Source organism: Ostrinia furnacalis, unplaced genomic scaffold, assembly GCF_004193835.3.
Source record: "Ostrinia furnacalis isolate ACB-3 unplaced genomic scaffold, ASM419383v2 OfSCF0194, whole genome shotgun sequence".
Classification (NCBI taxonomy): Eukaryota; Metazoa; Arthropoda; class Insecta; order Lepidoptera; family Crambidae; genus Ostrinia; species Ostrinia furnacalis.
Genome location: NW_021130433.1, coordinates 41022 through 55431, shown reverse-complemented (window position 1 = coordinate 55431; position 14410 = coordinate 41022). Strand labels below are relative to the sequence as shown.

Below are 14410 nucleotides of genomic sequence, written 5' to 3'. Positions count from 1 at the left end.
GGGGTACCAGGGGTAGGGTTGCCAACTTTTCTTTCAAAATATAAAGTATGTGCAATGTATATGTCTCCCAACATGGCACAAGTATATCAGAGGTCGGAGAAGGAAAACAGACAGTATTAAAAAAAAAAAACAAACAGTATAGCTCTACAACGCGTACTTAAATGTGGTGTTGGGCATTTACTTTTAAAAATATCTATGGATACTAGTGATGCTAGCTGAAAACAGTATTTTGTATACTTTATTTTTGTTCAACAGTAAAAAGTATAATTTAGTGAAAAACAGTATAATACTGTTCAAAACAGTATAGTTGGCAACCCTAACCAGGGGGTGCCTTAGGACTTATNATCGCCCCGGGTGCCAACCCATGCTACGCCGCCACTGCTAATCATATCTCACTCTGGGTATGTTAATTAGATTTCAAAGATGAAAGTAAGTAATTAGGCCTTTTATGACCTACATTATGTCTATCTATCTCTGTACTTATTATTATTCTGTGGTAATACTGAAACTCGTCAATAGCGATAATCACTTTCTTTTTTTACTTTTGATTAGTGTTTAAAAATGAATTCATTATTTAAGATTTTAATTTAAGCTCAAAGGACAGGACTCTAGAGACTCGAAGGACTGAATCTAGATACTCCGGACTGACTCTAGAGACTCCACACTGACTCAAGAGGTTCGAAGGACTGACTGGAGACTCTAGAATCTCAACAGGCTCGAAATACTGACTTGGACTGACTAAAAAGTAGACTCAACAAGACTCTTCGGACTGACTCTAGAAACTCCAGACTGACTAGATACTCCAGACTGACTCTAGATACTCCAGACTGATTCTAGTCTCCAGACTGACTCTAGAGACTCCAGACTGACTCTAGAGACTTTTGACAGACTCAAGAGACCAAGGACTGACTCTAGAGCCTCCGGGCTGACTGTAAAGACTCCAGACTGACTCTAGAGACTCTTGACAGACTCAAGAGACCAAGGACTGACTCTAGAAACTCCAGACTGATTCTAGAGACACTCTCTCACTCTCTCTCTCTCGGGGCACGCAGTGAGGGCATCACTGCACGCTGCAGGTGACAGGATGAGTCAGCAGATAATTAAGCAGCACGGGAGTGCCAGCCGCGACTTCCAGCTGCATGTCATCATCTTCCTCAGAGACTCGGGGGGACACCGGAGACACGCGGGGCACAGGCTTCTGGGACAGAAGCGACAGGCGAGAGTCGACGAGGATTAGAAAGATTCGAAGGACAACTCTAGAGGCTAGAGTCAAGGAGGATTGACTCTAGAGTGTCTAGAGACAAGGAGGACTGAATCTAGAGACTCGTCGGAGGGAAAAGATACCCAAGAGACTCGAAGGACTGACTCTAGAGACTCAAGACTCCCCGGACTGACTCTAGAAACTCAAGAGACTCGAAGGGCTGAGTCTAGAGACGCGAAGACCTGACTTCAAAGACTCAAAATGCTCGAAAGACTGACTAGAGACTCAAGATGCTCGAAGAACTAACTGGAGACTCGAAGATCTGACTCTAGTGACTCTTCGGACTGACACTAGAGCAGTCATTGGACACTAGACACACACTCTCACTCTCTCTCTCTCTCTCTCTCGGGGCACGCAGTGAGGGCATCACTGCACGCTGCAGGTGACGGGATGAGTCAGCAGATAATTAAGCAGCACGGGAGTACCAGCCGCGACTTCCAGCTGCATGTCATCATCTTCCTCAGATACTCGGGGGGACACCGGAGACACGCGGGACACAGGCTCCTGGGATAGAAGCAGCTCGCAGGATGTGCTGTCGTCTGGTGGCGTGTCTATGAACACCTGGAAAGAAGGTTTGGTTAAGGAACACCTGGGAGAAAACGTTTTTATGCTATAAGAGCGGTTTCGTACTACGTCCGATCCGAATCCGTCAAATAAAACCGTTTTCATCCTAATTTATTTTTTATTTATTTATCTTTATTAAAGAAGCATACAGCCTTGTTTGACACATGCAGCTTAAAATTAAGTGGGTTATACATTGGCCTAAGAAGGGTTTCCGATCCGAATCCGTTTATCCGTCCAAATATTGGTCGCAACGACTATTTAGCTCATCAATACAAGCAGAGACTTCCTCAAGGAGCCGAAAGTACCTTAGAATACAAATAGTTCTACAACTACTTTGGATCGTTTTGTCACGGATTCGGAGACGTGGTTAAACCGTTCAGAGGCACAAGTTAATGTCAAGATTCAAATTAAAATGTAACAAAACAACAGGGGGCGTAGTGTGAGTTTACATCAAATGCTCGACTGAACTCACACTACGCACACTGATGACGTTACTATCAGTTGGCCATCATTATCATCATCATTTGTCAGATGCGCCTTCCTGCAAACATTTATGACAACGTCACACCCAGCGTAATGATTGGTTTCAAGTTTCAACGCATTGATATAGTGCCACACGAGCGCTGCGTGGTTGCAACGCCGCTTGACTCCGATAAGCGCTGGTGTGGTGAAAGAATGGTATCCGGATTATCCGGTATCCTTGTGCCATTTTCGAGGGCAGTGTGAGTTTATATCAAACGTCTTCGTTAAAAATGACATTAAATGCATGACAGATTGTACAGCGTCCCTAGGCATACTTTCAAGAACTAAAATCTTCATAGAGTTTTTTGACGCGCTCGCTTGCGAAGTTTGATGTAAACTAACCGTATTCCCAAACATTACTACGAGGTCTCAGTGCGCGTGGATACACGAACCAATCACAGAGCTCTATTCAACTGTGCGTTCGATTTGCGATCAGTTAGGCAAGTATCGTTTGTGAAATACGGGCGTACTATCCGTTCGCTTTAAGTTTGCCGCTGGCGATATGACGTCACTCGAAGGGTAGCGTCTATAACTTTATCAAACTATGTATATTTAAAATATTTTTTATTTATTATTATTGATAAAAATTTGTGTATTTGTGTAAAATAAGACACATTAATTGCGTTAAATCACTAACTAATTGCGTTTAATCGCGGATGGGGGAGGGGACGCGCATTCCACGGACCGGCAAACTTAGCGCGAACGGATAGTAACCACTACGCCCTCTGTAAGTTGTTGAGAGCAGTGTTACCAACCTCATCATCATCATCATCCTCGCACTGCTGCACGCTGACCGGCTCTGGCTGGTACTGCGCGCTGTACTCGCTGTCTTCTGAACTTTCGTCTTCACTCTCGTCGCATTCGAAGTAGCGGCTCTGTTGGCGGGAAAATACCTATGTGTAATTTAGGCAACAACTGAAAAAAACTAACTTAAACTAGGCGCAGACCACCGATTTTTAGTTGGCCAATAGATTTAAATTGTATGAAGAATCGGCCAAATCAAATCGGTGTAATGTGCGCACTTCCATACATGCCCATACTGATCAACTGCCCGACTAAACTATCGGCCTAAATAGGTAATATTTTGTATGACATCTTTAACTGGGGCTGCGGACGGTTGTCCAATTTTAGGTTTAAGTTTCATTGACCCTGGAAGACACCATCGGGTTTTAGTGGGCGACTTTTCGATTAATTAGTGTTCGATAATTATATTTCCGATCAATTTGGTATTCGATATGGCGGAGGTAACCCATAGACCAGTGGGTATGCGCAAAGCATATTATCCCGAAAGAAAAAAACAGACTTTTAAAAGTTTCTTGGTTAGAGGATGTGCCCGTTTTCACCATCAATCCCTTATTCATAACTAAGTGACTCCTATGGTAACACATAACAGGATTATGTTTTCATAGGGGCCACTTAAAGATTAAGGATTGATGGTGAAAATGGGCAAGTGAATCAATAAATGTTCCCAAATCTCTTTTTATGCATTGATCATGAGTTCGATTCCCAGTTCGAGACAATGTAACATGCGAAGACTCATGTGACAATGTTACGTTAAACAAAAATAAACAAATACTTTGTTTATTAGGTACTAGTATGTAGATAAGTAGGTAATAGGTAAAGTTACTCAAACTATAGATAGATGCTAATCGTATCGTAATGTAATAAATCGCCTCGTCAAAACATTTGCCACGTGCTAGGTATGTGTATCGCAGACTGACATACAGGTCAACATACTCGTAACTAGGTCGATTAAAGTATGATCTCATTATTTTGGACTTGAATCATCGCAAAAACTAAACAACATTCAAAGTTCTGAGTAATAAATTACAAAACATACATTGCTGCGTATGTAAAATAACTTTGTAGCCTACGAAACAAAACACGCAAATGTATAGTGAAAAAATATCAATGAAAACAAGGTTAAAATCGTTAAGTTGGTACGCTTGCGCAGTGGACGTAGTCGGGCGTCGTTCCATTTCTTGTTGAATCAATGATTCTAAAAAGTGTTCATTGTTGTTTTTGTACAAACTGACGAAATATTCCAAGGTTTATGTAATAAAACTTACACAGTTAATGTAAATAGTTGAAACTTTGGTGGTTAAAAGCCATTAAAAGCAAATGTTTAGGATAAATATTTTAAAACCAAAATGAAACTTAACATAAAATGCGCAAGACGGAATGGATAAGTCATTGGTGTGGTGCCAACATAACCATAAAAATCATAATAGCTGTCAAACACGACGATGGGACACTATCATTGAAAAAAATCTATTTATCGTCAAAACAATGAAAAATAGCACGCGGAAATGAGACGTAACCAGTGACGAATCGCACTTGCTGACAAAATCAGTGTTCGTTGTAGCAGAGTTTGCTAAATCCATGCTAGTGACAAGTGAATCGCAATAATTTAACTTCCTTTGTGTTGTGACAATGGCAGCAGCACTGGCTAATGATTCCCCAAAATACCGCAATAGCCTTATCTGCTGCAGCCCTAGGAGCGTCGATGTGGCGTCTACGTCGTCAGCGTCGTCTTCCACGTCAGGATGCGTCTCGGCTGACGACAGTTATGACTCGAATTTCGTTCCGAAGTCAATATCAAACAAAAAACTCAAAATTCACAGCTCAGCGACCAGAGAAGAGGTGGAAAAAGCAATTGTACAGTGTAAAGAGCTTGTATTGAACACTCCACAGTGTTCAGATGAGCGTAAGTGGCTCGTGAGATATCTAGTTGAACTGCGCTTGAGGCTAGAAGATTTAAAAGACAACGATGGACATGTCAGGGCGCGGGTGGCCATCAAAGGACACCACTTCGAGCAGCAGGTCAGTCCAAACAACCGTAAACAGTATTGTGACCACTGCAGCGGAGTTATCTGGAGCATCGTACAGAGTTCTTACATCTGCACGGATTGTGGCTATCTGTGTCACTATAAGTGTGTTGATCATATCTGCAGAATGTGCGCTCACGTCGTCATGACCGATAGAGGGCAGTTTGAGATGAGTATATGTCCGGAAAGAGGTTTAGCGACACAAGATTATAAGTGTGCTGAATGCCAGACAGCTTTAACGTTCAAGGACTCGTGGAACGAACCTCGACTATGTGATTACACTGGACTGTATTTCTGTTCCACATGCCATTGGAACGATATGATTGCGGTACCAGCGAGGGTCGTCCACAACTGGGATTGGGAGAAGAGGTACATTTCTCGCCTCGCTTACCAAATGCTGACTTTATCTTGGTCACGACCGTACATTGATGTGGAGAGGATTAACCCGAGACTGTTCACTTTCATCGCAGAATTGGAGTGGGTGCATAAAATGAGAAGGGATTTAGAATGGATGAGACGTTACTTGTGTGCGTGTCCGGAAGGAACGCATTTATTATCTCCGTTATTTATACAGCTAGGAGATGTAAATAATAAATACAGTATGGCACACTTGGAAGCTATAAACGATGGTTCTTTAGAGTCAAAATTAACAGAACTGACAGAATTATGTCGCGTCCACATAACAGGTTGTGCGCTATGCTCCGGCAAAGGTTATTTATGTGAAGTGTGCGGAAACAATGAGATTTTGTATCCGTTTGACAGCGGTGCGATTCTGTGTGACAAATGCAACTCTATGTACCACCGAGGGTGCTGGCTACGCAAAGGCCAAAAGTGCCTCAAATGTATCCGTATAGAGGAACGTAAGAAAAGCATTGTATGTAATGACGATGATGACCAAACTGATGCTATTTCTAATTTAGAATATGACATAGACAAATTTGTCGACAACGTTTATGTACCTGACATTTAAAAATATTATTTTTCGTTCAATGTATTCTTATTTTATTTTTATACCATTTTAGAAACTTCAGATTATTAACTAAAAGTTTGACATTCAAGATTTTTTATTATTCATTCATTTTATAAAAATACAAACACTGACTTATTTACATAATAATGGTCATTAACAGATAAAATCCTATCTCTGACCAAATAATAGTAGTAATTTGAAATGATTAAATAACAAAACAAATACATGAATATTTGACCTTTTTTTCTACAAACAAACCAATATTTTGGGGCTTCTAAAGATTTTTGACTTGAGTGGATTCCATTTGATATTTCCAATGATACCACTCATATTATATGTCTGTAACAACAATTTTATTTAAAAGATGCTTTGACTAACAATGTATGCTTTTTAAATGTTTACTAATATCATAAATACGATAGCAACTGTTTGTTTTCATTTTAAGAGACAGACCTGCGAGAAAAGGACCTTTAGTTGCTAAAAAGGGCAAAGCCGCAGGCCAAAACTAGTTGTTTTTATTTAAAACATATCTGACCTCATTATCTTACAATCCTCATGTTTATAAAACTGCATCATTTTATTTAGTTGATGCATACAAGTATTTATGTTACATAATATAAAGTTGTAATGTTTGTTAACTCACTTTTAATGTTATTACTGTAATTAATTATTGTAACATTAAATAACAATAACTGGTGGCACTGGTTGTTAAAGAGAAGTAAATAAAACATTGGGGAATTATCTAAGTACTGTTAATTTTTGTTAATGGACAAAAGTAATATTAAATTCTATAGAATAATGGTGCTGTAAATTATTAGCAATAAAAATGTATAAAAGCTTTAAATAAATAATGTGACTGCTACAATACTAAATTAGTAATTTATCCCTCGAATTTAGAATTTTAATAGATTCAGATTAATTTGTTGAAAACCGGAAATAAAATTGTTGCCGCCATTTTTTGACAAGGCGCATACAGGAAATCCGTTTTGTGACATTTAAAAAATAAGGCTTCCTATTCACAGCACGTTTTTCTCCAAAAAAATTGACAGCGAAATTTAAAGTTCTTTTTGCCACTTCACATTGTTAATTGTTTAGAGCTTTATGATGCTGATGATTAATATTTAATATAAAATTTACCATTCTAAAGGCCAATTGTTACTAATATTTCTGATGTTCATGTAAATATTTAGCTTAAGATATTATTAAACTTTTGTATGTGATCAGTTGCGCGTTAGTCATCGGCTCATCGTTTATTGTAAGATGTTTGTTTACCATCGCATTGTATGTTGGAATATATTTTTTGAACCATGAATACATTTATTGGAAATTAAATTATGTACTTTAATTTCTTTTTTTAGGCTAGGTTTTTTACTACATAACTTATAGACCTAACGAAGTAATTTCGAATCAAAATCGAATGCTTAATAGTAAGAGTGCTCTAATCACTTTGAACCTAAAATAGATAGTGATTTAACTGCACATTTTACCTCCTACACGCGCGACCTTCGTTCCTATGAACTAGTTTATGTTATCTCATTACTACTGCAATCTAGTAAAACTGGACACTAGTTACTAATGATCATTATTATCTTATTGAGTGTTTTACTGAAGCTAAGTGTATACAGAAAACAATTTAGGTCGACCACTAGCGATAAATAAGTGTGTAAACAATAGCAAATTAAGGTAAACACTGAGGCGTCGTATGCAGTTGTAACTGTAACAAACGCTATTTTGCAAAAATAAATGTATAATTTGATGTGCTATCAATTGAACGGAAGACAACACATTGGAATGTACATTTTTGTTGCAAAATAATCTGTATTGCAACGAGATAAGGTGCTTAAGCTTGACGTGCCGTCTGTATAACATAATTATAATCGCGTGATGTTCACGTGTTATTTGAAGTGGAATTAACTGTTTAAGTTTAGGCAATTGCATTTCCTAAGATAGTGATCTTGAATAGTAAATTATTAATGGAAATAAACTGATGTGAGTAATAATGTTAACTGAAGTGATGAACACACAGCGTCCCACACGTGTAATTGCTATCATTATCAGTCATGGACATTTCACTGTGCGTGCCAATAGAAACTGTAACTTCTGTGAATGTATTATGATAAAAATCAGCTCAGAGAGAGTAACCTTCCTACCTACCCTTAACATTACTTCACTTTGCAATACGTTTGCTCATATCTCTAGTTACAGCTCGGTATCTTTTAATATGAACTTGTTGTTGTTGATTTTTGGCGTCGAACCTTGGACCAGGCATACGGCTAAGCAATGCAGTCGTGCAGGAGGGTGCAAGGAAGAGGGGCAGCCATAATAGATAACACAGAGTCGTTCAGGAGAGTGCAAGGAAGAGGTGCAGCAACCGCAGTTAAGGATCGGCTGGAACGAACAAGGATAAGCGAATCCAACTCGCGAGCCTTGACAGGGATACGCGCTGGTTAAGGCGGCCCTTTACAAGGCCTGGGAACCTGCGGGTGACGAGCTATTGCTGTATTAGGCGTTTTTGTCACCAAAACTGCCATTTTCAGTCAGACCTTATCAGTACTTCTTGTTGACTTAGATAGAAGTACCTACTTATTTGAATGCGCAACAGTAAACATAAAGTTAAACCTTGACCACATCTTGACCTTATAATTGCTTAGGTACCGACCTAACATTAAGGAATTTAATCAGGCCCAGTGACTTACTTATCAAAGCTGTATTTCGGATATTATCTCATTTTACATCATCATCAATATTAATAGATACAAAGACGGATTAATCTACATATAAGCAGAGTACTCAAATGCCAAGAGGGCTCACGAAGTTAAGGGACGACGATAGTTACGTCAGGATGATGTCCAGTGTGCACTGTGCAATCAACTTTTTTAGATAAAAAGGGCCGCCAAGAAATTTTGAAAAGGCACGCTGCGCCACTGGGTGGTAAACTTCCGCCATGCCATCCCGCATTTTCCCCCAGTTAACCTTAGAGCTAAGGTTATTGACTTGGCAGTCCAAGCACCGGCAAGACCCGCGGTAGGTACACGCGATCGCGCGCTCTATATGCTGCAGATACTGCAATGCGATGCCATATTTAATTCTCCTGCATCTAGCATTATTGCCAAGTTCAATAGTTGTAGTACTTAGCCATGGCGTAGCTACCCCCGTATCAATGGTATGAGACCCCCATGACTATACAGACCCCCAGAGACGGATTAACCTATAAGCAGAGTACTCAACTGCCAAGGGGCTCCATAAATGTCTTGTGTGCAATGTCATTTTTAGATAAAAAGGACTCCCAAGAAATTTTGATACAGAGCACGCTACGCCACTAGGTAAAGCCCGGTCTGCGAGCACGTAGAATTTTGTCCAATGACCCCATGCTACCCATCCTTATCGCTCGCGCGTAATTATGTTGCTGTCGCGCTCGCACACTCACTGCGGGCGCCCGTCGCACAGTCGCGACAGCAATATAATTACGCGCGAGCGATAAGGATGGGTAGCATGGGGTCATTGGACAAAATTCTACGTGCTCGCAGACCAGACTATAGTAGACTTACTTGGCAGTCCAAGCACCGGCAAGACCCGCGGTAGGTGCACGCAAGCGCGCTCTCTATATACTGCAGATACTGCGCCCGCTCCGGCTCATGGCGGCGGCGGCCGAGAGACAGCAGGAATAGCGGGATGCCCAGCCGCCGGCGAGCCTTGGCTTTTGGCGTGCTGCTGTTGGAATTGGAGCTTTATAGTAAAGCTGTTCGGTCGAAAATGTTATAGTCACTAATTAGCGGAAATAGGAATAGCGGCATGCCGAGCCGCCGGCGGGCCTTGGCTTTTGGCGTGCTGCTGTTGGAATTGGAGTTTTATAGTAAAGCTGTACGGTCGAAAATGTTATAGTCACTAAATAGCGGAAATAGGAATAGCGGGATGCCGAGCCGCCGGCGGGCCTTGGCTTTTGGCGTGCTGCTGTTGGAATTGGAGCTTTATAGTAAAGCTGTTCGGGCGAAAATGTTATAGTCACCAAATAGCGGGAATAGGAATAGCGGGATGCCCAGCCGCCGGCGGGCCTTGGCCTTTGGCGTGCTGCTGTTGGAATTGGAGCTTTATAGTAAAGCTGTACGGTCGAAAATGTTATAGTCACTAAATAGCGGAAATAGGAATAGCGGGATGCCGAGCCGCCGGCGGGCCTTGGCTTTTGGCGTGCTGCTGTTGGAATTGGAGCTTTATAGTAAAGTTGTACGGTCGAAAATGTTATAGTCACTAAATAGCGACAACAGGAATAGCGGGATGCCCAGCCGCCGGCGAGCCTTGGCTTTTGGTGTGCTGCTGTTGGAGCAATTTCAGCTTTATAGTATAGGTGTAGGGTCGAAAATGTTATAGAGTCGCTAAATACGGCGGCGGCCGAGCGATAGCAGAAATAGGGGGATGCCCAGCCGCCAGCGGGCCTTGGCCTTTGGCGTGCTGCTGTTGAAGGAATTGAACCTTAATTTCGAACTCCTCCTATGTTCTTCTGATTAATTTCGTTGCGGGTCCAATGACAGTTTAACTTTCCCCCGGGACAGACTTGACCTTCATTGGTTGGGTTTTTATGGCGGTCAAGCTGTAGATCCGCGCTACACAGGAGTTGCAATAGTGGGAACGAGAGGTGGGAATAGTCCCGTGTTGAAGGAATTGACCGGTTATTCCCAGTCATTGCCTGTGGCGTCGTTCCCACTCATAACAAATGGGATAAAAAATATCCCAGTGATGACACAAATGGGGTAGATATATCTCACTAAGACTTGTTGCCAGTGATAACTAGTGACGAATGGGATGTAAAATCCCCAATTTAGTTTTTATTGTGTCAATAAGGCAACATTAAAGGATTTTGGAATGTAACTCTTTCGAAATGTAAGTTCAAATAGGTATTCCTTTCTTAAGAGCGAAAAATAGTTTCCGCCTTATTAACAGAACTCAATATGAAACTGAATTTGGATTTTCATTCCACCTTGTTAGGAGAATCTAATATAGAAATTTCTAATTTGTTATCATCAGCCAGCAGGATTTTCCAAGTTTATAGACAAAAAATTATACAATATGTGTACTAGGGGATAAAAAGACCTACCTATCTCCAACATTATTCAATAATGCAGGCTTCATGTCATTGTCTTTCTCACACAGTGTCGTCTCGCTCTGACGACGTTTAGTGCGTCTTTTCACTCCGTTTCCAATTTCTAGCTTCTCCTTATCTTCTGTCACTGTTAACAAAAATAAATGAATTTTTACACAAATGTTAAACCAATCTTATTTCCTTCTGTTTCAATCAAAGGACGTCCACTTGTGGACAAAGGCCTCCCCAAGGGTTTCAACAACGGCCTTTCCCTTTGCCCGCATCCAGGAGCTTCCTGCGACTTTCACTAGATCGTCAGTCCACCGAGTGGACTGCTTTTTGCCCTAATCGGCCGTCCGCTCTACGAGCTATTTTTCCCGCCCACTGCCACTTACGATTTTGTACGACCATTAAAAAAAAAAATACAGCAGTCGATACAATATCAACTGAGTCGCTAAAGTTTCCACATGTTTACGTTTAGATCTCATAAAGGTATTCTCTTTTACAATAAACCATCTTCCACTTACTATTAGTATTATGCTCATAGTTCCAGTTCCTCTCGCCATACTCCGCGTTGTCGGTCAACTCGCGCGCGGACGGATTGCGATATATCGTCTCCGTGGACGCATTACCGTTCTCTGCGTCGTAGGACTGCGATTCGGGTTGTTGTAAGACCTGGTGGATAATATAGCTTTGATATTTCAACTTAAAGGCGAGACTAATGGGGAGAAATCATTGTAAGAGATGTAGTAACAAGTTTTCAAATATTTGCCGAGTAGGCACTGTCTAATTCCCTATAGCCTGTAGGTAGATCGTCATCAGTATCAAGGGGAGTCACTTTGAAGGGAATAAGTCAAACTACTGACGTAAAAAAATCTGACTTACAGAACCCCCCACCCCCCAGGCCAGAAGCTGGATAAGACTTGCTATAATTGCTATCACTTGCTATTGGTTATTGATTGAGGTTTCAAAATAAAAATATTTTCGCGATCCTCAAGCATATTCTGATTATTACCTATACTAACGTAAAGCTTACTTTATAAAATTAAATAATTATCGACAAGAGACACTGCAAGAAAAGCGGCTTCTTTTTCCTCAGTAATAGCACAGTAGATGTAACAGGTAGGTAAGTAGGTAGGTACATGATTGAATATCTATATTATTTTTTAATTACCTGATAATGCGCCCTGGATCCCAAGAAAAATACCGCTCCAGAATTACTAGACGTCATTATTGCTGAAATAAATATAAACATTTAAGTATTCATATTATAATATTATCATTTAGTTCATGCTCATCTACCTACTAATATACATACCTACATGTATATGTTTTTACAAAAAATATTTCAAATTATTATCAAATATGAAAGGGAAAAACTATTATCGACTTTGAAGTCTAAAGTACCTAGGTACTTTTTAATTTATTTATGAAACCTATTGTGAGATACTTTAACACGAGTGCCCCGCTTTATATTTTTGTAATTCGAATTTCGACCTTATCGTCGGCAATAAACATTGTATAAAAATACTTTTTATTTGTAATTAGTGCTGCTTGAAAGGTATTCATATTTATAAAAAATAACAACAGAATAATGTGCAATTAAACTTAGGTTTCATAGAATGTAATAGGTAGGTTTTATTAGAATTGTAATTATTTATGCTATAAAAAATATTACTGTTCTTACCTATATTAATTGCTTAAATACTTTTTAAATTATTTTCTTTAATTTTCAGTTTAATTCTGTTTCATAATTAATTTCCACATTTTTACTTCATTTGTTGGATCTTTGACTGACTAGAAAAGGTAAAAATTTTGACATTGTATTGACTTGCGCAGTGCACCAACAAGGGTTGTCATGTCAGGGGTAAATGTTACCCCTAAATAGTAAAATAATAAAAAAATACCTATGGGCAATTCTTTACTTTTAGTTTAATTAAATTAAAAAGAAATAGAACTGACACGATCATTAACTAATTCAGCGATCTAATGTATGTGCTGAACATCGTGGTTAGTTTCAGCATTTAATACTACTCCATCCCTCTGATTGATGCTTTTAAAAAGCAGATTATACCCCAACCCTTACAAAGCTGCTTAAGATTGCAAAGCTGTGAGTTCAAAGTTCAAGTAAGGCAAGACGATCGGGTGACGGCAGATGTCGTTCTAAGCGAACATTATTTAGAGAAACTTATATTTTTTTATTAAAAAAAATTAGTTATATCCCAACTTATAAAATTGTAACAGTACATTACATGAAAGCTTTTAAACAATTATTCCAATATGTACTTATAGGAAACTTTCGCCAGTACCGCACGTAGAAACGCTTTATCCAAAATAATAATTGGCAAATACTTATGTAGCCTACCAAAGTGTTTGAGTAATATAATATTTTTCGGAAAAAATACAACTTAGGGCAAAAAAAATAATTGATTGTAAACAAAAAAAAAATTTAAAAAAGGAGTCAAATTTGTCCACTGCGGTACTGTTTGCAGTCATTGTTCAAGTTCAAGCATTCGTCATTCTACAGCGTCGCGGGTATCCAGATACAGTCTAGCAATTTCTTCTAGTCGACAGAATGGCAAATGTTGAAGTTAGTTCTTATTGCGACATGATAAGGTCTAAATGGGTGTGCTGTGCAACTGAATGACGCGGCTGCACTGTGCCGCTTCCCCGAGTGGCTTCGGACTCCATGGGTGTAGAACTGCGAGGCTTCTTTATATACTTAGCCGGGGAGAAAACTTCGATATCGCGATTCAGGTATGTAGGGTAGTGTAAGTTTCAGAGAAATTGTATTATGTAGTAAGTAAAAGAGTCAAGTAGATGCTAAAAATTATTGGCAGATTGTTTAGTTGGCTCCCAAATATAATGTGATGCTTATCGGTACTTGTCCAACTTATAAAGAATACTTAGCTTACTAAATAAGCATCAACACGATAAGCCTACAATAATAGCTAGTTAAGCTATTTATTTCATAATTTAGGTTACTTCCAACGGAATAGAGACGTTAACAGAAGCTGACGAGTTATCTTCGTAGATGTGCTCGGCGATGAAAAAGGAAAGATTATGGGCTAGAGCTAGTTACATTAAATGCAAGATCTGTTTTCAACTACTCTGTCTGTCTGCGACGGAGAGAGGGGTGGAATCAGGTTTCTTCAATGGAACATTAAGGTAAAGCACTATGCTGTTTATTG

General features: G+C 39.7%; 2 protein-coding genes across 2 annotated transcripts; one reads left to right on the top strand and one right to left on the bottom strand.

The window, feature by feature from the left end:
- Positions 1 to 973: 973 nt before the first annotated feature.
- Positions 974 to 12955, bottom strand: LOC114354547 (uncharacterized). The gene is made up of 7 exons (XM_028306974.1): positions 12907 to 12955; positions 12394 to 12455; positions 11747 to 11894; positions 11235 to 11367; positions 9694 to 9856; positions 3103 to 3222; positions 974 to 1822 (listed from the first exon to the last, which is right to left on the bottom strand). Exons 2-7 carry the CDS (start codon positions 12448 to 12450, stop codon positions 1628 to 1630), a joined length of 816 nt encoding a protein of 271 aa, XP_028162775.1. The 5' UTR covers positions 12451 to 12455; positions 12907 to 12955; the 3' UTR covers positions 974 to 1627.
- DEF8 (differentially expressed in FDCP 8 homolog) lies at positions 4550 to 7477 on the top strand. Its single transcript, XM_028306964.1, has one exon. The coding sequence runs from the start codon at positions 4781 to 4783 to the stop codon at positions 6143 to 6145; it is 1365 nt and encodes a 454-aa protein (XP_028162765.1). The 5' UTR covers positions 4550 to 4780; the 3' UTR covers positions 6146 to 7477.
- Positions 12956 to 14410: the final 1455 nt, after the last annotated feature.

Coding starts and splice junctions, on each gene's coding strand:
- DEF8 (XM_028306964.1), top strand. CDS start 4,781: ATGGCAGCAGCACTGGCTAATGATTCCCCAAAATACCGCAATAGCCTT.
- LOC114354547 (XM_028306974.1), bottom strand. CDS start 12,450: ATGACGTCTAGTAATTCTGGAGCGGTATTTTTCTTGGGATCCAGGGCG. Junction 11,368..11,746: donor CTATGAGCATAATACTAATA/GTAAGTGGAAGA, acceptor TTTTGTTAACAG/TGACAGAAGATAAGGAGAAG. Junction 3,223..9,693: donor GCCGGTGCTTGGACTGCCAA/GTAAGTCTACTA, acceptor TCCCGCCAACAG/AGCCGCTACTTCGAATGCGA.